This window comes from Vicia villosa, linkage group LG7, assembly GCF_029867415.1.
Source record: "Vicia villosa cultivar HV-30 ecotype Madison, WI linkage group LG7, Vvil1.0, whole genome shotgun sequence".
NCBI classification, from domain to species: Eukaryota; Viridiplantae; Streptophyta; class Magnoliopsida; order Fabales; family Fabaceae; genus Vicia; species Vicia villosa.
The window spans coordinates 89023895-89051759 of NC_081186.1; the positions used below are offsets into that span (position 1 = coordinate 89023895).

The following is a 27865-nucleotide window of genomic DNA, read 5'->3' on the forward strand; positions in this document are numbered from 1 at the left end:
ACATGTCTTCCATTCGCCCTGAAGCTCCACACGTCTTCTTTTGAATCTGGTTAAGGACGAAAAACAATTATTCCTTATTCAAATTCAAACTATTCGTCGAACGCACTATCAGCATTGCTGTTCGTCGAACTGTTACTTAAACTTAGAAAATATTTCTAAGTTCCATCCAACATCTTCCTCTCATGCAAGGACGACTTCGACTAAACTTTTCCAACATACTTTTCCTGTCGAAAACTCATAATATCTTTTAAAAATATTTCCTTTTTATTCATCACATCAATTTAAGCTTGGCGTCGAAAACTTCCCATTAACAAAACCCCAAATTTATGATCACTTAGACAAAAGGCATGTAAGTGGAAATGATTTTGTCTATTGTTAGCTATTTAGCCATATTTATGTAAGGCGGAGACATTATCGTGGACAAAAACTTGCTTCTAAGGGGGTATATGCTCCGACTCAGTTATTGAGTCTAGTATTTCTTTCGACATTTTTGTTGTCCATTAGGGTTTATCTCGTATGGAGATGAAAGAGGAAACTTAGTTAATGAGGTTATGTATGTCTATAGTTTTTTTTACTAGTGTTATGTCCATCTTTTTAATCTAGAGTTAGCATGTTTTGGTTGTTTTGACATGCTTACTTTTGTTTCACTTTTTCATGCCGTTATGCCACAAATCCGTTGGTAAAAACTTGTGACTTAAGAGTATATGTCTCTCAACATTTTAGATTTAAATTTTGTAGATGATAACAATTCACGTGTTAGACTTATCGATAAAAAAAATGGTGGAAAATAAAATAACAGAGTTTTTTTTTCAAGAAACACATGAAGTAAATATATTTATTTTGGGTCCTATATAAATATTATATTTTGTTTGACATAAAAGAGACATTAAACTAAACCATTAAGATACTTTTTTCGTGGTTACCCCACCTCAATCATCGTTAGTTTCACAGGAGACTCATCACCATATTTTTAGACTCCATATCCATTCCCAAAGATAGTTGTTGTAACGGACTCAACCACTTCACCATCCTCCTTTAACACATCGCCTTCAACATTCCCATTGAAGCTTTACAACAAAACGTACACGTTCATTTTATTCAAAAATCATTTAATCATTAAATTATTTTGTAATAAAAATCTTACCTTTTTCGCTAAGGTTTAACATTTTCAAAATTTAGTAATACGTAATGTTTTTGGTTTGCTAGATTAGCATTGTCAAAAAAAGTAATAAGTAGGAGTTTCTGTTTTTTGGTTATTTAATTCTAAAATTTCCATTTTATGATTTTGACTAAAATATATAAACTTATTAAAATACAAACGCTTATTTTGTTTTACCTTCTGATTATATTCTAAAATTACTTTCAAATATCAAAAGTGAAAAAATATTAATAATTGCCATAACTATATTTTTACATATTATTAATGGAGTGTTTGTTTTATACTTATCAATTTCTTTTATTAAAAAACTAAGAATGATAAAATTTTAATTTCAAATATTTTTTTATAAAATGTGTTTATTAATATTTATTTCATTAATAAAATTAATTATTAATAATTTCATCTTTTTCACTAATTCATTTTTAAATCTAAGTCTTTTGCATTATTTTCTTAAATCAAATTTCACAATTTCTTTAAATTCTTAATTTTTCTCAAAATTTATAATACTTATTAAAAATGTATTTTAATCATCAATTTTTTAAAAAAAAAAAACAAAAAATACTTCAAGTCTAACAAACTTTGTAGTAAATTAAGCAATAAAATCAGTTTCATGAAATAAACACAATGAAAAAGTTCAAAAAGTAAATAAATTTCCCCTTTTGAAGGAAATGTTGTTTTTAATGAAAGAGATAACAATATATAGCTTTCCTTATAAGCCAATAAAAGCGTCAAAAACGTTTTCAATCCGTAACCTTTCTTTCTCCTCCGCATTATTAAAACCCTTTCATTCTCTTTTAAATTCACCTTTTCCTTCACCATTTTTTCATTCTTCAGATCCCAAATTCTCATTCATCAGAGATGTGTTGCGGAGGTAGAGTCTGCATGCTATGCACGTGCTTGATCATGATTGTGCTCGTCATCGGCTTTCTCTTCGGATTCGGTGTTTTCAAGCATGGATTTCATAAAATCAAAGATACTGTTAGTTACTGCGACTCTTGCGGCGGCGTTGGCGGTGGAGGACGGCCATTCTTAGGTTATGCGCCGCCGCCATTTTACTAGTTCAGTATTGTTCTCTTATTATTCTCTTGTTTCCGTTTTTTTCTAGGTAATTTTTTTATTTTTATTTTATTTTATATTAGGATTGCTATTTGTAATTATCCGTTTATTTGGATTCGTGTTGATTTTTTTATTTAATAAAGTATCTTTTGTTCTAGTTATTAATCACTGTTTTAAAATGCATAATCTTATTCTCATTCTAATTCATTTGATAAATGTAGAATTGTTGAAGTTGTTCGATTATTATCCAGTCAGCATTTTCATTTCTTGTTAACAATATTTTAATTAAATCATCTTAAATTCTTAATTAGTTTGAAGACTTCTTGTTTAAGATTAAAAGAAATAGTTATGTTTTTGATGAATAATTTCTCAATTTGAGTATATTTTCTTAAGTTAATGACTATTTTTGTAAACGGATTTCCGTTAATCCATTATTTTTATTAATTATTTATTGACCAAAGAAAATAAAATAAAAAGTTATTAATTTTTTAATATTATAAATGCCTATGTGAAATTTTCAATTATGGAATTCTAGTAGCAATTGTTGGTGTATTATTTTCCTTCTAAAGTTAATCCACTCATTAAAGCTTTGATTATTCATGAAAAGTTAGCAAAGCAAAAATTTGTATGTTCAAGAATAGTCATTTTACAGTTTATGTGTGTATTATAATTTTTTTCTTTGATCTAAGTATCAATTATCAATTTTAATAATCAGATTTTCAACAAATAATTAGGAGTTATAATGTACCTTTAAAGAGGATTAATTTTTTCATCTAAAAAACTGAAATTGTTGAATACTTGGCAATTGAGAATGAAAGACACTTGCCTTTTGCATTAAAGTGGGGCTATACCTTATCATGTGATGTGGCCCATTCACCTATATCTTCATATTTCATTCTTAGAGTTTCACATTCTTAGCTTGTACTTTGATTCACATTCTTCTCTCTTCCATTTGTAACTTTTAAATTAACATCAAATTTTGTAACATGAAAATAACTATAACTATATAAAATAAAACACATCAATTTCTAAATTTATTGATTGATGATGCCATAACATAACAACTCCATAGCCATGTGACATGAAATTCACTTCTTTCTACTTGAGCTTCACTGCAATAGTACTCCTCACTCTCTGTTTCCCATTTGACCACAATAACTCCCCAAATACATACTCCATTGTAGCATTACCCTTATTCATATTTTTCCTTACAACAACCTTGAATGATCTCTTCTCACCAACTTCCTTGAAGCTCAAGAAACTTGGCACAACATAAACTGAAACTCCATCAGGTGCCTTTATTTGCAGTTCATATCTACTTGGAGGTCCGACATTTGTAACGGTTCGACTAGCAACTACTGCTTTGCGTCCGAGATTAAGTATTGTGATTGTAGGGTAGTTGAAATCCACCACATTGTAGAGCTTTGGACAAATGAAAGGCCTGTTGTAAATAGCCTCAACTTGTTTATGCCATTGAGCATCTGAACATAGTAGGTTCATGTAATCAATCACTTCAAGATCGTAGATTAGTCCCGGGTCTAGAGCAAGTTCAGGTTGGATGTGACCTGAACCGTATGCAAATGGAGTTGCATTTTCGTCGAAGCGATCCTTGATAGGTCTTTCACTGTTATCCATTCCACTTGCTGAAATAGACATAGTTTTGGGTCAAGTTAATGAAGCTTATGAGCAAAAATATGACATATTAAACAACGGATCAATGCGTTGAATAATCGATTTATGCAGTACCAGTGGTCATAATTGCTGATTTAATAGCTGCTGGACTCCATTCAGGATGAAGTGTTTTGAGAAGGCCTACGACGCCGGACACATGAGGGCATGACATAGAAGTTCCAGACAAGGATCTGTATGAAGTCCTTCTTTTATCTTCATTATCACTTGTGGCTTCTGTGTAAGCAGCAATTATGTTCACACCAGGTGCAGTAATGTCAGGCTGAAACACAAGACACAAAAAATAATTGTCACAATCATACCAGTTGCAGAACCGATATATAGACTTAAAGTTACATTCAATTACTTTCATTTTCTTAAGTTATCATCAGTTCGTATGTATCCGTGTTAGTGTCTGGTGTCTGTGTTTCATATAACGAATGAAATCGTGCTGATTAAAATTAAATGTACGCATAGCAAAGTTGATGACGAAAAACAATGTAACAAACTTTTAGGATTGATGGAAGAATGGTGCTAGGTCCTCTTGATGAGAATGAAGCAATCACTGGTGCTGGAATTATTGGAATTTCTGTTACTGCTTTTGTTATGTAAGCAACAGGGTTTCTGCAATATACAAAAAGACATCAATTTCGTGCAAGTTTTAATAAGAAATGGAAACAGAGATGAATATAGAAGAAAGAACATTACTTTTCACTTCTGATGTAGGTATAAACATATTGAGAATCAGTGTAATTGATATAAGAAGTAGGTAAAAGATGAGGGTATGCAATAGAATCATAGAAGCCATCAATTTCACTAGCCAAAATCATTCCTACTGCTCCTGCAGACAAAGCTTCTGCACCAGCATGAAATGTTCCAAGATATTCATCTTCAAGACAAACCACTATTTTTCCTTTAACCTTTTTAACATCAAGTGTTCCGTAACGGCATTGTCTCCTACAGGAGTTCATATGAAACAATCTTCTAAGTATTAAGAAATTTTTAAAAAAAAATTATCGCAATAGAGCTCGAAGAATTCACACTTACGCAGCTCTAGATAGAGCATAGGAATGTTTTGCATCTTCTGCAGTAATCAACGGATAGAACTTCTGGGATGGCAAGTTCTTAGACGAAAGACTTGTTCCCTAACAATCCGAAAAAGGATCAAATTCAAGTTCAATTGCAAGTGATCAACATTTTTACGCGAACCGAGAATAAAGCAATACCTTAAGGTACTTGTTGTCACCTAGTTTGACATAACTGGTGAAGTCTCGATCTATTGTGCTAGCAGCAACGGTGAATAACCAAGGTGCGGTATTAAAAACAGTTTGAAAATACGGTCCAGAGTTTCCAGCAGAAGTAACTACTACTATACCATTGGCAATTGCATGAAAAGAGCCTATAGAAATTGAATCTGCAAACAGATTACGGGACTTTCCACCTAGAGAAACTGAAATCACATCAACACCATCACTTATGGCAGCTTCGAAACCGGCTAAGATATCTGCATCATAGCAGCCACCCGAATGTATGCCTTGTCTTGGCCAACATACTTTATAGGCTGCAACACGAGATTTCGGAGATCCACCTTTTGCAGTGCCATTACCATTTCCGAAAACACTTACTCCTTGAACAAAATTACCTCCAGCTGTTGATAGAGTGTGAGAGCCGTGGCCCGTCGTGTCTCGTGCAGTGTAAAATGATTCATTCCGTATGCCTTCGCGCGCCTCATAACCTCTGTAGAATATTCTAGCTCCAATCAGCTTCCTGCATATATGTAACAATTACAAATGTGAATAGTTATAAGAATGATGGTTGGTTATGAAGTTCTCACATACACAAACATGAATATCAAAAGACATACACGAAACTGACACATCGAGAACAGTAATAATATTAAAAGATGAAGCAATTGAAGATCACGACATGTATCAGTGTCTGACACTAACATACCTGTTGCAATAACTTTTGTTTGAATCAGCAAAGTTGTCGATTTCACATATCCCGTTTCCACGCCACTTAGATGGAACCGGGCCCATTCCTTGATCACTAAAGCTCTCAGATTCTGGCCATACACCTATTTAAGAAAAAAATTGTATTTGCATCGCAACATTGTATCAGTAAACCATTGACACTAACAACTGTGAAAGTAAAGGATTCGAATGGCATTGTTTTGTCGGTAAATCATATGAAACCTATATATACCTGTATCAAGGTTACCAATGATAGTGCCTTCCCCATATCTTGCCAACTCCCAACTAGAGTCCTTAGGAGCTATTCCATTACCTTCTAGTCCAAGAAACTCCCATGACCTTGTTGTATGCAGTTCATGCAATTTGTTCAAGGATACCGACACTACATTTGGATTTCCTGCAAAACAATGTCTATTAGTCATCGAACACATCATATCGAAACATCTTGGAAAACAACAAAATCGTATGCTAATAATTTTCTTACTCGCAAGCTCTTCTGCTTCTTGATCTTCTAAGATTGCTGCGAAACCATTGATGTGTCTATTATACGAGTAGAATATTGCATCTTTGGCTTTCTCATAGCTCCCTAGGATAGAGCTCAATAAACTATAATGTGATTTCGTTGCGTAGTTTAAATCAGCAGAAGAAGGATTTAGGCCATGAGAATGTGCTCCTAAGTAAACAACATATGACTGTAACAGAAAATGCATTAGATATTTACAACATAGTGAATTCTTAATCATCTTAATTAAATGAACCATTTTCATTTTTTCAGCACTCACCTTTCCAATGGCAAAGGATGGTTGCACTTGTAAGACGACAGAAAAAACAAGAAAAGATGAAATAAGAAGCTGAAAAATGTAGGAAGACATCATTTTTCTTTGAATTGAGATGCTGAACTATGAGTTTTCTACTCATTATATAGAAAAGTTTATGCTTTTTTTTGCATTTTTTTTCTTTAAAACTACATGTGAATTGTTCCAATGTAAAAAGTTTATCAGCAATTGGCATTAAAGATGACACTATATTGAATCAAAATAAACTTTTTTTGAAAAAGTTATTCAAACAAGCCCTTATTGCTTATTTCTTATTTTTCATTGTAATACTAACATGATGTGATTGTGTAATTTGCCATTTTGATGATGAAATTGTATCCATGCTGAAACCTAACTTTGATCAAAATGGAATAAAGTAACTATAGGGATGGAAGAGTGAAGACTTTTACTCCCAGAAAAACATGTCACAGGATAAAACTTATGGCTTGTGTACTTGGTTATGTGAATATAGGTTATGGATTAGGGGAAGAAAAAGAGGAATAGAAAAGAAAAGTAAGGCACGTGGGAGCTTCCACAAGTTTATCACTAAGATATGGTGATAATTTGTGAAGCTTACTTATATAAATTTATTTAAGAGGCTAATGTCATTTAGGTGCAAGTCACTTCCAGCATAGTTAAGACATGAATGAACTATTTCTCAATGGAGTTTAGTGAATATGAGATTAAAAATAACTAAGAGCAATATTGTTGTGAAGTAATTCGTATTTGGTGTAGTTGCTTGTTAGTTGTTATTAAGTGTTTAGTTAGTTAGTTTGTTGATTTTGTTAAGTTGGTTGAAGTTACTTGTTATAGAAGGAACCACTCATTGTATGTCATTGTATGTTGTAACTTGTAATCAATCTTTTCCTAATAGATTTTGTTTCTCATCACTTAATGCGCATTTGTACTCTTTTCCTCAATTCTCTATCTCTCTATTCTTCTTCTTTGATCATTTTCATCCGTTCAATCAAGTGTAAATGTTAAAATGTTCCCAAAAAATAAATAAATATAAAAGAGTATGATTTCAGTCGTTATTCTGCAACTAAGAATTATGGCGAATTTGAACTCAAATTTTAATTAAACAATTTTATGCAAATCTTTCAAATTTTAAGATGTGCTTAAAATCGTTAATGAAGGTGTTTAAGTATTTGTTAGCGCACAAGATTGAAGATGAAGAAGAGAGAGAATATATATTTGTAACTAACTTTTAAAGAAGAGGGAAATTTAGTTACACTCTCTCTATTGCTCTTCTCTAACTAACAGACTCGGTTTGTATATCACAACTGAAATTCAAAAAATGCATCTCAAATTAAATCTAAATGTAAACTTAAATGAAATGCTAACTAAATTGTGTTGAATTTGGATTACACTTCATCATCATCCCTTAATCCACATTCAGGACTAAAATCAACAACACCAATTTCATCTCTCAAGTGAATAAAGTGTTCAGTCGTGATAACTTTAGTCAGATCATCTGCAAGTTGCTTCTGAGTGTTATAGTGAACAACTTCTAGCACTCCATTATGAGCTTGATTGCGTAGAAAATGGAACTTCGTGTCAATATGCTTGCCCCTTCCATGCAACACAGGATTCTTAACAAGACTTATAGTTGATTTGTTATTAATTATCAACCTCACAGACTTGCTCACCTTGATCTTTAGGTCCAACAATAAAATCATAATCCAAACAACTTGACACGCAGACAAAGCACCTGCAATGTACGCAACTTTGTTAGATATTTCCAAAATATTATTTGGAACTTTAAATATCTAGTGACTAGAAGCAACATTTTAAGTAATGGTGGAATGTCCTTATGGTAAGGTATTACTATTTTATCACCCAAGTACTGGGTTCGAATGTGAGTTGAGACATTTTTGAATGAATTATCTTACTGCGACACAAATTGATTTATAAATAAGTGATACATGGGAAGCATAAAGGACACACGAAAATAGAAATATACACACCCATTTTTCAACATTTCAATTATTCTAAAGCATTCTTTCACTTTATTAATGCACGAGTAAAGTGTAGAAAACAATTTTCCGTAAACTATTATCAAAAGATACACTTAGTGTGTTTGTGCAATTCACATTAAGGAATTCAAAGTATCCTGAAAGGAATTCGCCGTTAATCTAAATTGCATCCAATATACAATAATTGGTGGGGAGAATTATTCCTAAAGGTTAGTGTGAAATTCACATGCTTTGAATTTTCAAGTACGATCTTCATCGACGCTTTCTTTGTTCAAAGGCTGCCACATTTCCACCAACAACCACAACATATCCAACATTCTTTAGGAACAATTTTTTACTTAATCAATGAAGACATCACTAAAAGAAATGACATATAATTTTGTAAAATTGGAAAAGTTTGATGGAGGCAATTTCATCCGTTGGCAGAAAAAGATGAAAATTTTGCTTACAACTTTGAAAGTCGAATATGTTCTGAATACAACAAGACCAGTAGAAAGGGAAGAAGAATTAATCCCTGAAACAAGATAAAGGAAAAAATGGGACAATGATGATTATATTTGCATGGGCCATATTCTCAACGATATGTGGGATTCCCTGTTCGATATCTATCAAAGCAGTCAATCCGCAAAAGATCCTTAGAAAAAACTAGAGTCAAGGTACATGCAAGAAGATGCTACAAGTAAGAAATTTCTTGTTTGCCATTTCAATAATTATAAAATGGTAGATAATAGACCTGTTATGGATCAATTATATGAAATTGAATGTATTCTTAATAATTATAAACAACACAAAATGCACATAGATGAAACCATCATTGTGTCTTCCATAATGGACAAACTCCCACCTTCATGGAAGGATATAAAAAGGACCCTCAAACATAAAAATGGGGATATATCTCTTGAGCAATAGGGCAATCACCTTCGATTAGAAGAAGAGTATCGTAAGGAAGATGATACTAAAGACCAATTTACTCATGAGAAAATACATGTTGTGGAAGATGAAAAAACTAAAAGATCTCATGATAATATGGAAATAGATGGTGAAGATGTTTATGAAAACAACGGAAATGTACAAAGAAAAATAAATAAAGGAAGTTGCTTCCATTGTGGCAAACTGGGACATTTAAAAAGTGAATGTAGCTTCTTGAAAAAGATGAACCAAGAGAAGAACTCAAGTGCACGAAAGGATGATCTTGTTGCATAGAAGTAACTTCTAGAAATTACTCACTTTTAAGAATCTATATTCGATGTAGTAAAAGGTTGTAATTAAGTTTGGGTTGTATGTAATAAAATGTATGTTTAGGTAATAAATGAACAATAGATGCTGATATTATGTTTGTATGTTGATGACTTGGTCATCATAGGTAGCAGACCAAATGCCATGGAAATAATCAAAAGAAATCTGAAAAGTGAATTTAAGATGAATGACTTGGGTGTTGTATCCTACTTCCTGGGATTTGAGTTTGTGTACTCACAAAATGGAATTTTAATGCATCAGAAGAAGTATGTGCTAGAAGTCTTGAAGAAATTCAAAATGATGGGATGCAAGCCAGTAGAAACACCAGCTGAATTGAATGTGAAATTGACAAAAGATGAAGATGGAGGGCATGTTGATGGCACATTGTTCATGCGAATGGTTGGAAACCTTAGGTATATATGTCTTAGTAGACATGAGATAACATTCAATGTAGGTTTAGTTAGCAGGTTTATGATTGATCCTAGACATTCACACATGACTACAACCAAGAGGATTATGAGGTACCTTAGAGGAACTTCGAACCATGGTTATATTTTTCTTTTACAGTACAGGGGACAATAGCCTACATCTTGTATCCTACCCTGACTCTGATTGGTGTGGCGATATGATAGATATAAGAATTACCATGGGGCAAGTATTTTTGGGGCAAGGAATATCAGAAAACCTAACAAGAACAAGAACAAAGTCTTACAACCAGAAAAAAGGGTACGGGAGTCAGTTACACGAGGGGAAGGTATTAGTACCCCTCTCGTCCATTGTACTCGACAGGATATGCTTTTGTTTGTTTCTAATAAAAGGGTGTATCTACTTAACTAATTGCTTTCTAATTAGGGAATGCAATGCATGATTAACTTAGGTTTTTTAATAATTATTGGGCTCGCTAGAGTTTCCTGAGCTCTATACCTACGTACCTCCATAGTGCAATGGAGAAGTCAGAGCGCCTTAGTTCTGCTAACTACTTTTTATGTTTTTTATTATTTGTTGTGTGTTTTTTAATGGAAAACCATCCTTATGAAACTTGCCATTGGTTTGTGTTTTTGTTGGGAAAATACACTCAAGTGACTCCCTTAAATAAGCGAGACTTGAGCTTCTCCTCCCTCTTTATGAACTTTCAACCTTTATTAGGTGTCTTATTAAGGATTAGAGATTTAGTTCTTATATGCGCATTGGGGAAAATACAAACTAAGGGGGATCCCTCTCCTAATGTTATCATACAATGATGGCCCTAAGGTCAAGGATAAAGGGGAACTTCTACTTATGTTAGCATGAATGGATATCGATTATATGGTCTATCTCAATTTCTCTTAACAAATAGGGAACTAAGAGATCCTAAGGGAGCATGACAATCACAATATAAGTAAGGAAAGAGGTAACAACTTCTCAAGATGGGATAATAAAGAAATAACTTAAGCATTTAACAAAACACCTAAACATAAGCAACATACAAGCTAGAGGTTACAACCCCTCCTTGAGTACTTCACAAGTCTCAAAGACATTCTTAATTCACAAGAAACAAGCTAAAGGATTAATATCCTACTTTGAGTACTTCACAAGTCTTAAAGAAAGACCTCTACCTAACAAGGCAAGATGCAAGCTAAAGGTTAATACCCTAGCTAGAGGTTACTACCCCACTTTGAACACTTCACAAGTGTCAAAGAATGCTCCACATAACAAATCAAGAAAACTAACAAGCTAGATGTTACTACCTCTCCTTGAGTACTTCACAAGTCTCAAGGACATTCTTACTTCACAAGTAAGAAATAGGCTAAAGGATTAATATCCTACTTTGAGTACTTCACAAGTCTTAAAGTAAGATCTCTATCTAACAAGGCAACGAAACAAACAAGTGTACAAGACTAAGGTTACAACCTATCATGTACACATCTCAAGCACTAACAAGGACTCAAGATAAACTATTCTTTACTATGCAAAGACAATCACAATTATTCATTCAAGTTTAACAAAACTCAAAACAATGTATACTTAACAAAGTAACATCACAACCAACATGCTTTTAGTTAACAACCAAACATGTGTAAACCATTTAACCAACATTTGAAACAAAACACCTTAAAAAGTTTTAAAGATCAAAATCTTACTTTAATTTAACAAAACTTAGCAAAGAGAACAGTTAAAACAGTAATCAACACGTTTTTACATTTAGGTTACAACCAAACATGATTACAAGAAAAAGATGACTCAAATAAACTAAAACATTCATAAATACAAAAGTAGATGAGTGAGAAATGAGTTAGGGCAGAAGAAAATAAAGTATTTAGGTGTCTTAAAACAAGTACCAAAGCCTCATGGCATCATACAAAAATATTCACAAGTTTTAGGTCAAAGTAGTACATGAATCAACACTTGTTCAAGTAGCAAACATATGATACTTAGGTAGCAACCAAACACACTAAAGCATGGGCATACATCATGGGGAAGTAGAAAAACATATCTTTATATCCTTTTATGTCATACAAAGAAGATTCAATCAAGTAGAGAAAGCAATGTCAGGTTTTATGTGCTACAATGATCATACATCTCAAAAGGAATCCTAACTAAGTTAGCTTATAAGGAGATGAAGATTTGAGAATATGGACCCAAAATGGACATTAAGCATACGAAGCCATATAAATCAAGTTATAGGTCTAATACCTCATGTTATCTCATGTGATTCAACAAATTTAAACCAAAACAATTATCATACAAGAACGTGTAAGTTAGGTCAAACAAGTATCAAGATATGAGTTAATTTACGAACATGATTGCTATGGAAGCAATTAGTCAAAGTCAGCAAGTAAGGACCTCTAATAGGTTTCTATATACTCAAGGTATCATACCAATTTTTTTTACAACTTTACAAGTCAATGCAACAAGTTTGTGTCATAAGTATCAACCAAAACCAACTTTTTAACATGTTGAAAGAAAGCTTTAAACATGGAAAGGAAAAATGGTTTACAATCCAAATTATAGGTCTTGAAACCTCACTAGATACCCCTTATCATGTCCCCAAAATAAACCCAAAAGATTGCACAAGTGCATTTTTGAACATTAGCAATAAGCAAGCAAAAGTATTTACAAACACAAGTGAATCGAGCCTTAGAGACTCAAACAATTAACCAAGTAAAAATAAATTTGAAACTTTAATCTTCATACACAACATTATATGTGGGTCTGATGAATGCTCACAAAATATGGGATTAAAATTCATTACCTAAAGCCTCTAATCAAATCAATTTGAAAAATGTGTCAAAACATGGAAATTTATGAACACATATGAGAAAAAGGCTCCTATAAAAAATAGAATATCAATTTGTAAAAATTCTTGAAAAATAATAAAATTATCCTAAGATGCTATCTAAAAAGTTTTTTTTCCATATTTTTTGAGTGTAAAATGAATTACGAGTCAAAAGTTGTGTAGAAAACAAATTTGAAATAAAAGACATCTGCCTGAGCCAGGGGGTGTGTTAGTAAAAATAAAATGAAATAAACATGTTGAAAAAGGCGCATGAGCCTGAAAGAGGGTGTGCAGAAAACAAAGCGCTAAGTCCTAATCATCCAAAATCCCGCGTAGCACTAGCAACGAAAGGGTATGGTCTAGCAAAAACTTCTAAGCCCGGGCAATCAACACAACTCGTGGCCCAATAGTAACTGATTATTTCCACTCTCACATTTTTCATTCATTCTTCATTATTGCGTCAACATGTATTATTTATTCATATCATATGTTTCATTAAAATGTGACATTAAAATACAAAACATGATATCAATGGGACAATGCAAAATTTAAATGAGAAAAGGACAAAAAAATAACACTGAGCCAATCAGATCACTCCACCACATCTTCTAATCATTTGAATAAAGCCAAAAACGGAGAAAGTATGGGAAGTTGTCCAATGGACACACGCCACTCAACCCGATATGAGTTTACTACACAAAACACACACAGACACCAGAGCCCAGCTGCAGTCGTCTTCTTCGGCGAGCACCACCACCGGAATTCACACCCACGCCCTGAAATTAAAACCTCCCCCACCACTCAACTCGAATTTTCGTGCTGAGCACGAATCTAACCTCCATTTCCAATTAAAAAGCCTAACATACCTTAGCTCCTGATTAAAAATGTTAACCAAAAAGTCAATTGAGTTGACTTTGGTCAAAACCCTAGTTTTGAAGACAAGATGACTTCCCAGCTTGTATCTTCAAATCAAAGCCTTGGACTGGATGACTCTGAAACCCTAATTCCTGAGGAAACTTGGTGAAGGTAGGATGATCATTGAAACCTCAGTTCTCCTTCTCTTCTAATTAGAAATTATTTTCAATATAAGCTCCTTTTTTTACCCAAGTAATATATTAATTAAAAAAACAATACAAACTAGGCAATCCAAAGGATTCAGCCAACACACAAAACCATATACCATTAGATTTGCAAGATGCAATCTAATTTTCCTATTCCTCCAACCTCTATACACTATACTATCAATAATTCTTTCCAAAGTATTATTCATATATGTATCATTGTTAAACACTATAGCATTTCTATACAACCAAACTTCCTGAATGGTTTCAGTTACATCCATCTTTAAAAGAAGAGCTTTCCATCCTTTTTCCTTTTGTTCTAGCCAAAATCCATTGCAATTCTGAAATCCAATCCTGTGGAGTATGGTTAATATCTAATAATTTCAAAATCCCTTGCCAAATACCTACAGTATCAGGACAAGAGAAAAAAATATGCTTAGCATTATCCTCCTCCTTATCACACATGTTGCACACTGTGTTTCCTATGATACCAAAACGAAATAACCTATCTTTTGTAAGAAGATAGATGTGACAAAGCACCCACATAGTTATTCGAGCCTTTGTATAGCCAAGTTGTGCCATTGCACAATATTGCTATCCTCAATCAAATTATACCATTGCACAATATTTCTATCCTCAATCAAATTATTGTAAACTCTTCACATTGAAAACTTCCCAGCAGTTATCATTTGGTTCCAGATCAGGCTAAGGTTGTCCATCAATAGCTTGATATTTATAATTTTCTTCATAATCCATGTCCAGTTCTGTCCTATATCCACATTTAGAACATCCTTACCTTTCAGATATACTTTATGAATCCATTGAATCCATAAGTTATCATTCTTATTACAAATGTTACAAAGGCACTTTAACAAAGTGACATGGTTCCAAACAGTAAAATTCAAAAGCCCTAATCCACCTTGCTTAATAGGGTTACAGACTTTGCTCCAAGCCACAATGCTTTTTATACTCATGTCAGTTTTCCCAGTCCAAACAAATATTCTACATACAACATCAATACTCTTTGTCATGGCCTTTGGAAGAGGGAAGTTCACCATCCAGTACTGAGTGATAGAACCTATTATACTTCTGACCAACTAAATTCTTCCTGCATAGCTTAACAATTTGGATGACCAGTGTCTAATTCTAGCAGTTATCTTATCAATTAGAGGGAGGTAATGCATAATACCTATCTTCCTACTATTGAGGGGAACACCCAGGTACTTGATTGGGAAACTGCCTTCATCAAATCTTGTTGCACACTTGATTCTATTCTTGCTGTCTTCATCAACACTACCATAGAAAGCTTTACATTTCCTTGGGTTGAAGATTAGACCTGTAGAGGCAGAGAATTATGAAAAGCATTCATCAAAAGCTCAACTTAAACCACATCACCCCTACAAAACAAAAGGATATCATCAGAAAAAGCAAGGTTAGTCAGAGCCATGTTTTCACATTTTGCATGATGGTTAAAGTCGGGATTTTTCTGCATCTTCATCATACATCTATTGAGGTACTATATCATTATCACAAATAGAAGAGGAGACAGGCAAATTTTTAAATAGTGGGGGAAAATTTTATACACAAATACATAATATTAAAAATATATTTTAAAAATATTATCTTTCATGAAAATTTTCCTATGATTATTGAAAATGTTTATAGAAAAAAACCATAACTTTTAAACAGTGGGGGCAAATTTTATACACAAATACATAATATTAAAAATATATTTTAAAAATATTATCTTTCATGAAAATTTTCCTATGATTATTGAAAATGTTTATAGAAAAAAACCAACTTTAATGGAAATTTGTCATACCCCATAAATTTTGACCCCACTAATGCAATATATAATTTCATGACTAGTGTTATATTTGTTGTGTTTTAGAAGTTTGTGGGGGCATGTGTCCCCAATATCATGCAAGTAGATCCGTCCCTGGAGACAGAGTCAACCTGTCTAATCCCCCTTTTATCCTGCACATTATCAGTGAGTTTTTTATTAACCTTGAAAATGTAGGAGACAGAAGTGACCAAATTCATAATCCAGGTAACAAATGTGTTAGGGAATCCCATCTCCTTCATAATAATCTCCAATGCTCCCCAATGGACCATATCATAGGTCTTTTGAAGGTCAATTTGGAACATACAACGAGGCGTGCCTTTCTTCCTATCATAGCCCTTTAGAAGCTCATAAGCAAGATGGATGTGATTGTGAATATCCTGCCCAACAGCAGGTAGCTGGATTCTTACTAATTATATCAGGCATGACATTCCTCATTCTAGCAGTTAAGACTTTTGAGATGATCTTTAAAAAGACTTTACAACCTGCTATAGGTCTGAAATCTTTTATGCTCTTAGCACTATCACCCTTAGGGATAAGTGTTACCACCGTTTTATTGAAGTTTTTATGCATCAGTCTTGTCCTGAAGAATCCATTAACATGAGCCCTGATATCCTCCTTCATGAAATGCTAGGAATGTTTGAACTTCTTAGCATTGAAACCATCAATGCCAGGGCACTTATTATCTCATATATCTTTAATAGCATCATCTATCTCCTTATAAGTAACTTGGCTCACAAGATACAGCTTTTGTTGCACACCAAGTTGGTTCCAATATCTCATGGCTTCTATATCAATATGCTTAATACTTCTAGCATTGTCACCCCATAAGGCTACTATAGAACTTCATAACTTCTTTCTCAATATCATTCTGGTCAGATACTATATCACCATTCTCTCTCTACAAGAACTTAATACACCCTATTGTACCTGGCTTTTAGGTATGCAAAGAAGTATTTAGTATTCTCATCTCCTTGTTTGATCCAATTTATATTTGCCCTCTACATGAGTCTTGCCTCCTAATGATCATGGAATTTGATAATATCTTCAGATAATTGCTTAATCCTCCCTAGAGTATTACTATCCTGTCTGTTCTACATTAGGTTACTTTGAGCTTTATGGAGACTGGCTCTGACTTCATTAAGTTTAATCTTCATGTTTTCAGCTTGCTTGCTACATCTCTCCACATCAGTTTTCAATCTTTGTAATTTCAGCCACAACCTATGCATTGGAGTACCCCTAACAGGTTTCTCCCAATACCCTCTAGCCATCTCTTGAAAACCATCTAAATCCAACAAGTAGTTATTGAATTTAAAATGATTGTTCCTCTTCATATCTGTAGGGCCACTTATGTGAAGCATAGAATGATCAGACATGTTTGGTGGCAAAATACTAAGGACATGATTGCTATATTGCATAAACCAATGAACATTGCAAATAGCTCTATCTATCCTAGAATATATGGTTCCAGCAGTCTGCCTATTGGACCAAGTAAAGTAATCTCCCACACTATCCATCTCAAACAACTTAGTATCCTGCATCATATTGACAAGATCACTGTACTCATTATTGTTTACCATTTTTCCTCCAATTATGTCCTGAGCAGTTGCTACATTGTTGAAATCGCCTATAACACACCAAGGTTCAGCTTGAGTATTATGAATACTTGAAATGTTTTTCCACAATCTTCTTCTCATGTCAAGCTGATTATGAGCATATATAACTGTCAGCCAATATAGGAATTCCCCAGTTACAGAGTAAACACCACAGTGTATATGCTGGCTAGAACTGTTACTTAACCTCAAGTCAACCTTAGTATTGTCCCAAATCATCCAATTTATACCATTTGGGTGTGAGCTATATTTATCAAGGTAGCAACCATCCATACTGAGCTTCTCTCTTACCTTATTTGCGTTACTTTCCTTAACTCTTGTTTCAACCAGAATACTAATCATTGGATGAATATTTGAGAGATGTGAGTTAACCTCTCTTATCTTCCCAATCTTATTTAGCCCTCGGAAATTCCAAGAAACTAACATGGTCCTCTATAAAAGGCCACTAGAGGCTCATTCAAACCCCCTAGCACCCCATAGCCATTTTCATAGTGAATCTGATTTGAAGTACCAATATGATCATTAGACTTTCCTCTCACACTACCCTGCTTGCCTATGACAGTCCAAATAGTATCATCTAACAAACTAGAATTTTGAAATTTAGGTGTAGTGGTTACCTCTTCAATGATATCCTCCTTACTTTTTGGTTGTTCTATAATTGTGGAAGGCTTTCTCTTGGGTTGCCATTGCTTCCTCTTGTTCCTTATTTCGCAGTTATCTCCCAATACTTGACATTTGTCACAAAACTTTGGCCTCCACTCATACTCAACCTTCTGTATGACAGTGTTCCCCTATTTATCCTTAACAACTATCTTTTCCAATAGCTTTTGAGTTATGTCTACTTCCACTAGCAATCTAGCATATGACACTCTTAATTTGTTAGCAGTGCATTCATCTGTCACAATAGGAGTTCCAAAAGACTTGCCATCATACTCAAATTTGATCCCCCCAGATGTAGCGGTAGCATAGGGAATTTTATCCATATAGGAATCGTCCTCGTCATATCCTTCTTTAGATTGAAGCCTGCTCTCCGTTCCTTTATGATCATAGGCACACCTCTGTACGTATATGGACCTTTCAGCAGCACCGCATCCATATCTTCGCATCCATATTGAACATAATTCCATGTTTTCATCATATAGGTCTTAACCGAATTCATACTGAGATCTTCTCCTAGCACATACATGATGAGCGAATTCTTCCAATACTGAATTTCACGATTTGCGTCATCATCATCCACTTCAATTTCCACTCTTCCATCAATGATTATTGGTGCGATGTATCTCATCGTCAGACCCTTTGCAGGATTACGATTCTCAGATAGAACATCCACCCAAAGCTTTTGATCCTTCATCTTTGTATTCACATTCTTCAGAGGTTCCTCAATTGATTTCTGCGATTCTAGGGTTTCGTTAGGTTGTACCTCATCTACCTGTCTCTCCATAATGAATTCATCAGCAGCACTCGTACCACAACTAGATACACTCGTTGTAGTCGGTTTCGTGTGAGGTGACGGGGTTGGTTGGTTCACCGGAATCAATGGCACCTGTGTTTTCGGTGGCCGTCCGCGATTCCGCTTCTTCGTCCCTTACCCAATCATAGTAAGATAAACTCATTTTTTGTCAACCTTTTGAAGAGATGGTTATTCTATAAATGCATGTATTGAGTTATGACCTACATGAAGTGTGTATATGAATGTGATGTGAAACCTCTTCTAGATTAAAAATTTGGGTGGGTAAATTTTGGGGTGCAACACATGTTCCCTTATATCTTGAAGTTCCGAGAAACTAAATGTAATGACATTTTCAATCTGTGAGGCTGAATATATTTTAGCCTGCTCAGTTGCTTGTCAAGCCTTATGGTTGTCTGCATTACTCAAAGAATTAGGGCTATGGAATGAAAAAGCAATGAAGTTACTAGTAGATACCAAGTCAGTAATTGATTTGGCTAAGATATCATGTGTCATATGGTAGGAGTAAACACATTGGCACTAAATTCCACTTCCTTATGTTAGAACAAGATTTGTTCTGATCAATATTCTTAGTTTTGATGATAACAAGGATATGAATTTTGTATGAGATAATGTGGTACTCTAATACTATGCAATTTCCGTTTCAAGAATTATACAAAGAGTATGCACAAAATCAGCGCAAGAAGCACTGACTCAGAAGGTTTAGCATGCAACATCAGAACATGGTCTGGCAAGACATCAGAAGATGGTCAAGCAGAATCAGAACATGGGTCTATGGAAGGATCAGAAGAACTTGAGTTCAGAAGCAGAAGCACTGAAGTTCTCATGGTATCACGCTCAGAAGCACTTCAAGGTCAGAAGACAAGAAGATGCTCTGCACCAAGCTGTTTGACTCTGATGATATTCAAACGTTGTTTACACAAACATCGGATCAGAAGCAAGTACTAGATGGCAGGCTACGCTGAATGACAAAAGGAACGTTAGAAGCTATTAAAGGCAACGTCAGTAGACACAGCGGAAACAAGGCTCGAGGTAGTTGACAAAAGAGTGAAACATTAAATGCAATGCTGTACGGATTACGCAAAGCATTGAATGCTCCCAACGGTCATCTTCTCAAGTGCCTATATATATGAAGTTCTGATGAGAAGCTCAATACGATACTTGTGCATAATACAGAAACGCTGTCAAATTCAAAAGCTCTCAAACTTCATCATCAAGCTCACTACATTGCTGTTGTAATATATTAGTGAGATTAAGCTTAAACTTTAAGAGAAATATCACAGTTGTGATTATAGCTTTTCAGAAGCATTGTAATACTCTTAGGATTTGTTTACATTAATTTGTAAAGGACTAGAGTGATCAGGTTGTTGATCAGTATACTCTAGCAAGTCTTAGAAGTTGTCTAAGCAGTTTGTTCCTAAAGTGATCAGGTTGTGATCAGGATACTCTAGAAGACTTAGAGAGTCTCTAAGTGGACAACCATTGTAATCAAGTGTGATTAGTGGATTAAATCCTCAGGTGAGGTAAATCACTCCAAGGGGGTGGACTGGAGTAGTTTAGTTAACAACGAACCAGGATAAAAATCATTGTGCAAATTGTTTTTATCTTACAAGTTTTAAAGCTACACTTATTCAACCCCCCCCCCCCTTTCTAAGTGTTTTTCTATCCTTCACCTTAGAGACCAAGTAAGCAAGGGAAGGATCAAGCTTCATCATTGTAGAACTGAGTTATATCTGACAAATATATTGACCAAACACTTAAAGAGTGAAAGATTCAAAGAGTTGAGGAAGATGACGAATATCTTGTCTTTGTAATAGTTTGAATTAAGGGAAGGTGTTAGGAATAATTCAAACTGCTTATGTGTTAATAGCTGTCCAATGGTTATATGACATGTGTCATGTTTCATGTATATATTTATACCAACTGTGTTAACAATTGTATTTTGCTGATGAATACTTGAATACAATCTTCTCTAATAGCTTGTTTTCCACCATAGAATTCCATTTACTCTAATTGGATTGTGAACACGAGAGTGTGGCTGTGGCGGATCAGAAAGCTCAAAAAATCGTAAATACAATTGATATGGTGGAAATCAATGTCACCCAACAAGGTCAAATCCACCATGCAATAAGTATGTAATCATGATACAATCACACTAACAAGACACATGTTATGGGTGAGTTATTTTCAGTTTGATCATGAAAAATCTTAGATAGCATTGGCATACATCCATTCTGAAACCTACCCTTGGATTAAAAATGGATGATCTAACTAGTGTGTGGAAGATATAAAACTGAAATTTCATGCATATGCCCTTAAAAATTAGATGTAATATCACATTGGATTAAAGTTAAACTTCAAAACTCCTGAATAATTTTCTTAGAAACAACACTATGGGTGTGTTTGGTTGTGGTGAGAAATTGAAAAGAGAGAAATAAGAAAGAGAAAGTAACAGAAGAGAGAAAGATGAGAGAAATAGAGTATATTTGAGATATTGTTTGGTTTAAGAGACAAAGAAGAGAAATAGAAGAGAGAGAAGTGCTGATAAAATTTGAAAGTACCAAAATATCCTCTTATTAAAAAAATTCATTTAGTTCACTTTTTATTTTATATTTATTAATTTTAGTTAATTAATTAAATTATTTAACTTAATCTATGTATTAGATAACTTAAAAATATAATCAAATTAATTAAATTATTTTAGATCATTTATTTTATTTAAAATATAATTAATTTATTAAGAGTTAAATTAGTTTTAATCACGTATAGAGAATATAGAAAAGTACTACATCAATTTAGGTGGAAAAAAAGTCATTAATTTACGTTGAAAAAAATAAAGCAGAAATGTGTATTGTTTATGAATAACACAACAAAGGAAGGATAAGGGTATGTATGGAAAGTGGAAAAAAAATTAGATGCTACAAAAAATCTTCGCTTATTAGAGAAGAAAGGAAAAAGTGGTGGGTCCCAACATAATTCCATCTCTCTTCTCTGTTTCTTAGCATACCAAGCAGGAGAACTTTGGTATTTCTCTCAAACTTCTCTCTCCCTTATTTCTCTCTTCTCTATTTCACTCATACCAAACATAGTCTATATGTATAGTAGACTTTTTTTTCCTATCAATCAACCATAATTTCTAATGGCTTGAATATTAGTCTACATTATTCAATACTTATTGTTTGAAATTTAAACCAAAATATCATGTGTTATTATTATTTCTCTTATAGCATATTATTATATTAATAGTTTTATAATAATCACATATTTTCTTAATGTATCTTTTAGTTATCATAATTTTTTCATTGAGACATGTATTTTAATAGTATACCAAATTTTTATTAGATTTTTTTATTTTAATAACTAGTTAAATTAAAAAATATCAATACGATTGAATTAAATCGAACTAACTAATCTCGAAAACAATAATCTATTAACTCACATGTTTATTTTAATAATAATAATAATAATAATAATAATAATAATAATAATAATAATAATAATAATAAACTATCTAAGAATAGAAGATGCTAGCAATCTCTTTAATCTACCATTTTCTCTCGTTAAAATCTAGAAAAAACTCGATCAATCACATTATACTTTTGTACACTTAACATCAACTTTTTAAATCCAATTGCTAGTATGTTCTGAGAAGGAAACAACGCGTAGATAGTAAGATGGATGTACAATTAGGTTTGATTCAAACATCAGAGACAATAAAATATATATAACTCTCAATCTAAATTGGACTGGATTATAATCATAGTAAGTGAAGAAATGGACTGTGTTAGGATTTGATTGGGCCTAGGAGATAAAAATATTTAGATTCGGTCGGATTCAATTTCCGACGAACTCAAAATCAACCTCTCAATCCAACCGCACAAGCCGCAACAACCATCTGGTAATTTCCGGTAGTTACCGTTTGTCATAGTGGATAGTCTAAAAGAGGATCTAGAAACTGGATTAGTTGTATGTCATGGATGAAGACTTAATTTCCCTTATCTTTTACAAATACTTCAGTTTAATATAAATTGTTGGCTTAAATTAAAAAAACAAATACTCCTTATTTCAAACAAATACTCCCTATTTCTATTGTTTTCTAATATACGATTTTATTATATTTTTAATAAAATAATATTATAATTAATAACAATACATAAGAATTATCAACTTGATTTTTATATCTTAAAAAATATAAAGAAAGTAATAATTTGTTACCTATCTATCAATATTAACTTCTTGTTAAAATCTCTTTACAGTTTGTAAACCTCTTTAGTCAAAAGAAAAGAAGCAAAAGAGTTAAAACACAAAATATAAATACACTTAAATTTCCTGCAAAAATATAAAACTGTTAAACATCAAATTCGTTAACTGCAATATACAAAATTTGTGTTAAATGCATTACAAATTGTTTGATAATTGTATGAGAACTAAAATGCTACAAAAATTAAACACAAAAAGATATATTTTTATTTTAAACAAATTTAAATTAACTAGACATGATTACATTAGCGTGAGTGTGATCTGTTTGTATTAAGGTGTAGATAGTAACTAAGATAGAAGATCATAATTTGTAAAACCTTCTAGCATCTATTAGTATTGGAGGGAAAATTGAGTTAAAACTATACGGCGTATACAAAACACTAGTTGAAAAACTAAGCAAAAACAAGATATATTAATTCTTTTATTGGAGTTTTTATAAAAAAAAAAATCTTATTGAAGTTGGATAGGATATTTCTAATTGGCTTTGTAATTAATCTATGAATATTTAAATTAAATTACCACGTCAAAGTACGAATTCAAATTTTTTTTACAACAAATATCTTCTTACATCAAAGTACTTAGGCTTATTGATTAATCGAACAATTAAATCAAATATTGCTTAGAAGGTTGATTTGATCATAGCTAGAAATCCTTACAATCTTTGGACTTTAAACCCAGCCTAAGCCAAAACCATGAAAAGAGAATGACATTGTCGACAACGATTCCAACCTCGAACAACTCATTCTTGAAAATGGTGGCATTTTTAGACATCCACAAAGCCGATTACATCGCCAACCAAGCCAACCAAAACAACAATTTTTTGTTCTTTAGCACTTTTACTAGAACAATAACTTCTTGTTCTTTGGCACTTTTCATGGTAGCGAATTCATGAGCCACAATATATGCGTTTCCAACAAAGATTCCCTTCCTTGTGGCAAGTCCAACCATTTCAAAACTTTATCTCACACTGCCCTTGAAAAGGGACAATTCAACAAGAGATGCTCCAAAGTTTCAACAGTAGCTGAACACAAAATACACATTGTGTCGTTGTAGTTGTGAATCATACCCCTTCTAAATAATTGCTCCTTTGTTGCAATCATGTCCTTCAAACATCTCAAGGCAAAAACCAATATTTTTGACAACCACAAAAAAATAACGCTTTCAATTGTTCTAATCTTAAAGCCGCAGAAAAAACCAAATTTGCCACTTCTTTGTAACCTTCACTAATCACGTACTTACCATCCACATTCATGAACCATAATTACTTATCAACCCCATCGACAGTAGGGGTGAACCGTGACATAATGTCTTCTAGCAACACTGCTTCCTCCAATGCGTCCCCTACCAGATTCGTAAAGTCACCCTTGAAGTGCAACCACCATGTGTCATCTAAGAATTCTTTCATATCTTTAATTATTGCGAGCAAATGTTGAGATGAGTTGAAAAGTATAGGAAACGAAACATGTAATTGTACACCACCCAGCTAACTATTTTTCCAGAATAAAATTTTGTCACCCTTATCCATCCTACACGAGAAACCCTTGGAAAACCAATCCACAGAAGCCCCCTGCAGAGAACCCAAGCTTTTTATGTCTCTCTATAATAACGAATTCTTGTTCTCTATAGCATACACCTTCCCATTGAAAACACAAGCCTCCAAAGGATCGTATCTATGCACCAACAATGGCCATCAAAAGGCTTCCTTATCAACAAGAAACCTCCATCTCCACTTGCTTAGGAGTGAACTAGTGAAAGCCTTGAGGCTTTTGATTCCCAAACCACCTTGCTTCTTACTTCTACAAACTTCCTCCTAACTCACCCATGATATTCCTCTCTTATCCTTCCCCCCACTCCACAGAAAACCCCTTTAAATCCTAATCATTTCCTTCAACCCTTACTTCAGGATCTTATAAACTGACAAAAAGTATATTGGAATCGCATTAAGCATCAAGTTGATAAGTGTGATTATTCCAATAATTGGCAAGAAACGACTTTTCCACGAAGATAATTTGCTTTTCAGTTTTCCAACCATAAAGTTCCATGCGAATTGATGTCTATGAATGCATCCAATTGGAATGCCCAGGAAAGTGAACTGGATCTTACTTTGTTTGCAACATAAAAACGTTGAGAGAGCATGCATGAAAGAATCCTCCACATGAATTCCCATCAAGCAGCTTTTGCACGAGTTAATGTACAAACTAGAGACCAACTCGAAGCCCCGCAACACAACTTTTATACACCAGAAATTACTCTAACTTCCTTCTCCAATTATTACAGTGACATTTGTGAATTGAAATAACTCGAATACCATGTTATCATTTACTATAAACCCTCGAAAAGCACCAATTTCCGCCGCCTTGGACATCCTTTTTGCAAGCCCTTCAGCTACTAAGGTGAATAGGAAAGGGGAAAGTTAATCCCCTTGTCTTAGACCTTTCTCCGCCATAAAATATTTTGTGGGACTACCATTGACTAGTACTGACATAATGCTATCGTAGACACATAAATCTATCCATCTCAGCCATGTATCGCCAAAACCGAACCTCCTCAAAACATACTTCAATAATCTCCATTTAACGTTGTGTCGTATGCTTTCTCGAAATCTACCTTCAACATCAAACAACTCCCTCTTTTTCTACTTTGCAGATCAACTAACTCATTTAAAACCACAATGCCATCTTGTATTTTCCTCTAGGGAACCAAAGTCGTCTAACATTTAGACACTAGCTTTCCTATTACCTTCTTCAACCTGTTTGAGAGGATCATAACTATAATCTTATACATACTCCCCACCAAATTAAGGGTCTGAACTCCTCAAGAAATTGTGAGTTATCTACTTTAGAGATTAAGGCTATAAAGGAAACCGTTAATGCCTTTGGTAGGTTAGCTTGACAGTAGAATTATGTGATGAAGTTGAAAATATCCCCTGAAATAAAGCTCCAACACTTTCTCAAAAATCTAAAATTCATGCCATCTGATCCAGGGCATTTATCACCATCAGAGTCCCTAACCGCTTCATTCACTTCATCAAATGTAAATCACGCCTCCAAATTCTTTGCCTCCTCCTAATGATAAACGGTTTAAAGGATAACCCATCCAAGACGGGCCTGGCCATAGGTGACCCTTTAAACTTTGCCTCAAATAAATTGTTTATTTCCTATTTTGTGCCCTATTTTATTTATTTGATAGGTGTGTTATGTGATGGGTTAGTCGGGTTAAGCATGTCGAAACCATAGAATTATAATTAGCAATAATATCGGTTTATGATGGAATTATTTTATTAAGTGGGAATTGTAGAAATAGTAGAATAATAAGTAATTGGGCCTAATGATGATATGTGAAGGGTAAATGTGGGGGTGTGTTAGTAAGTCCAATAGTGATTATTAGAGTTAGTGTATTGTTAAGGGTAAAAAAAAAGAGGAAAATAGAAGTTAGTAAACCAATAAGCAGAAAAGAGGCTAAAGTGGAGAAAAAAAGAAAAGGAGAAAGAGGGGAAGATAACCCTAAGGAGGAGATTCAAAGAGTTTATCGACAATCAAGGTATGATTTTTACATGGTTATAGGGATGTGTCATACCCCAAAATTTGCCCATGTCATTTTCCATACACAAAATCAAATCAAAAGACAAAGCTCCAAAACACACACTCCTATACAAAAGCTCTGAACTAGGGTTTGATTAATTCGATGGAAAATCATTGAATCAATGGCTCAAGGTGGTTCCATAGGGTCACTAACATCCCTAAGTATCTCCATATAAAGTTTCAAGTCAAACAGAGCAAATCTAGTCCCTCAAATCCTGATTAGGTCAACAGTCGACTCTCAAGGGCAAAACAGTCATTTCAAGTCAATATACAAGATATTTGGTAACAACATCCTCATAACCCTAAAATCATCATTTGATCAAGGGTTGATCATGATGATGCAAGGAAAGATCAGAAAAGTCAAAAGTCAAAAGTTACTATTTTAGGCATGAACTGAAAAAGTCAACCAAACTTTGAAAATTCACCAAATATTCATACTTCATCAGAAAAATTCCCACCAAAGCTCATTTTGAAGGGAATTCATTCCTCTATCCAATGGCCCAAGAATCAGAACTCATAGGTCAATGGTTTAAGAGATATGGCTTCATACATTACAGGTCCTTTTCAAAAGTCAACAAAAAGACATGTTTTTCAAAAGGTCATAAAATAAGAATGGAAAATGATTTTGATATGAGACCAAAGACACTGGTTAGAGGACTCTCTGAGGTTTCTAAAAAGTCTTAGAACACCTCCATACCTCAAAAATTGAGGGAGATACACCATGTCAAAGTTGGACTATTTTTTTTGAGAAACAATGTGAAAAGAAAAGGTCCAAAATCCAAAATTCTCCAAATGGGCCTATGATTTCTTCACCCAATCTTCATTACAAGCCCATACACGTCCCAGAAAAATATTTTTTATTTTGTATTGTTTTTATTGATATTTTATGGTTTTTAT

General features: G+C 33.6%; 2 protein-coding genes across 2 annotated transcripts; one reads left to right on the forward strand and one right to left on the reverse strand.

Moving 5' to 3' along the window:
* The first annotated feature begins 1883 nt into the window (after positions 1 to 1883).
* Positions 1884 to 2422, forward strand: LOC131617753 (uncharacterized). The gene has a single exon (XM_058889007.1). The coding sequence runs from the start codon at positions 2018 to 2020 to the stop codon at positions 2216 to 2218; it is 201 nt and encodes a 66-aa protein (XP_058744990.1). The 5' UTR covers positions 1884 to 2017; the 3' UTR covers positions 2219 to 2422.
* Positions 2423 to 3070: 648 nt separating this feature from the next.
* Positions 3071 to 6741, reverse strand: LOC131617754 (subtilisin-like protease SBT5.3). Its single transcript, XM_058889008.1, has 10 exons — positions 6639 to 6741; positions 6341 to 6548; positions 6089 to 6253; positions 5837 to 5960; positions 5110 to 5650; positions 4931 to 5028; positions 4592 to 4840; positions 4393 to 4507; positions 3962 to 4166; positions 3071 to 3858 (listed from the first exon to the last, which is right to left on the reverse strand). The coding sequence occupies exons 1-10, from the start codon at positions 6729 to 6731 to the stop codon at positions 3314 to 3316; spliced, it is 2343 nt and encodes a 780-aa protein (XP_058744991.1). The 5' UTR covers positions 6732 to 6741; the 3' UTR covers positions 3071 to 3313.
* Between the last annotated feature and the right edge of the window lie 21124 nt (positions 6742 to 27865).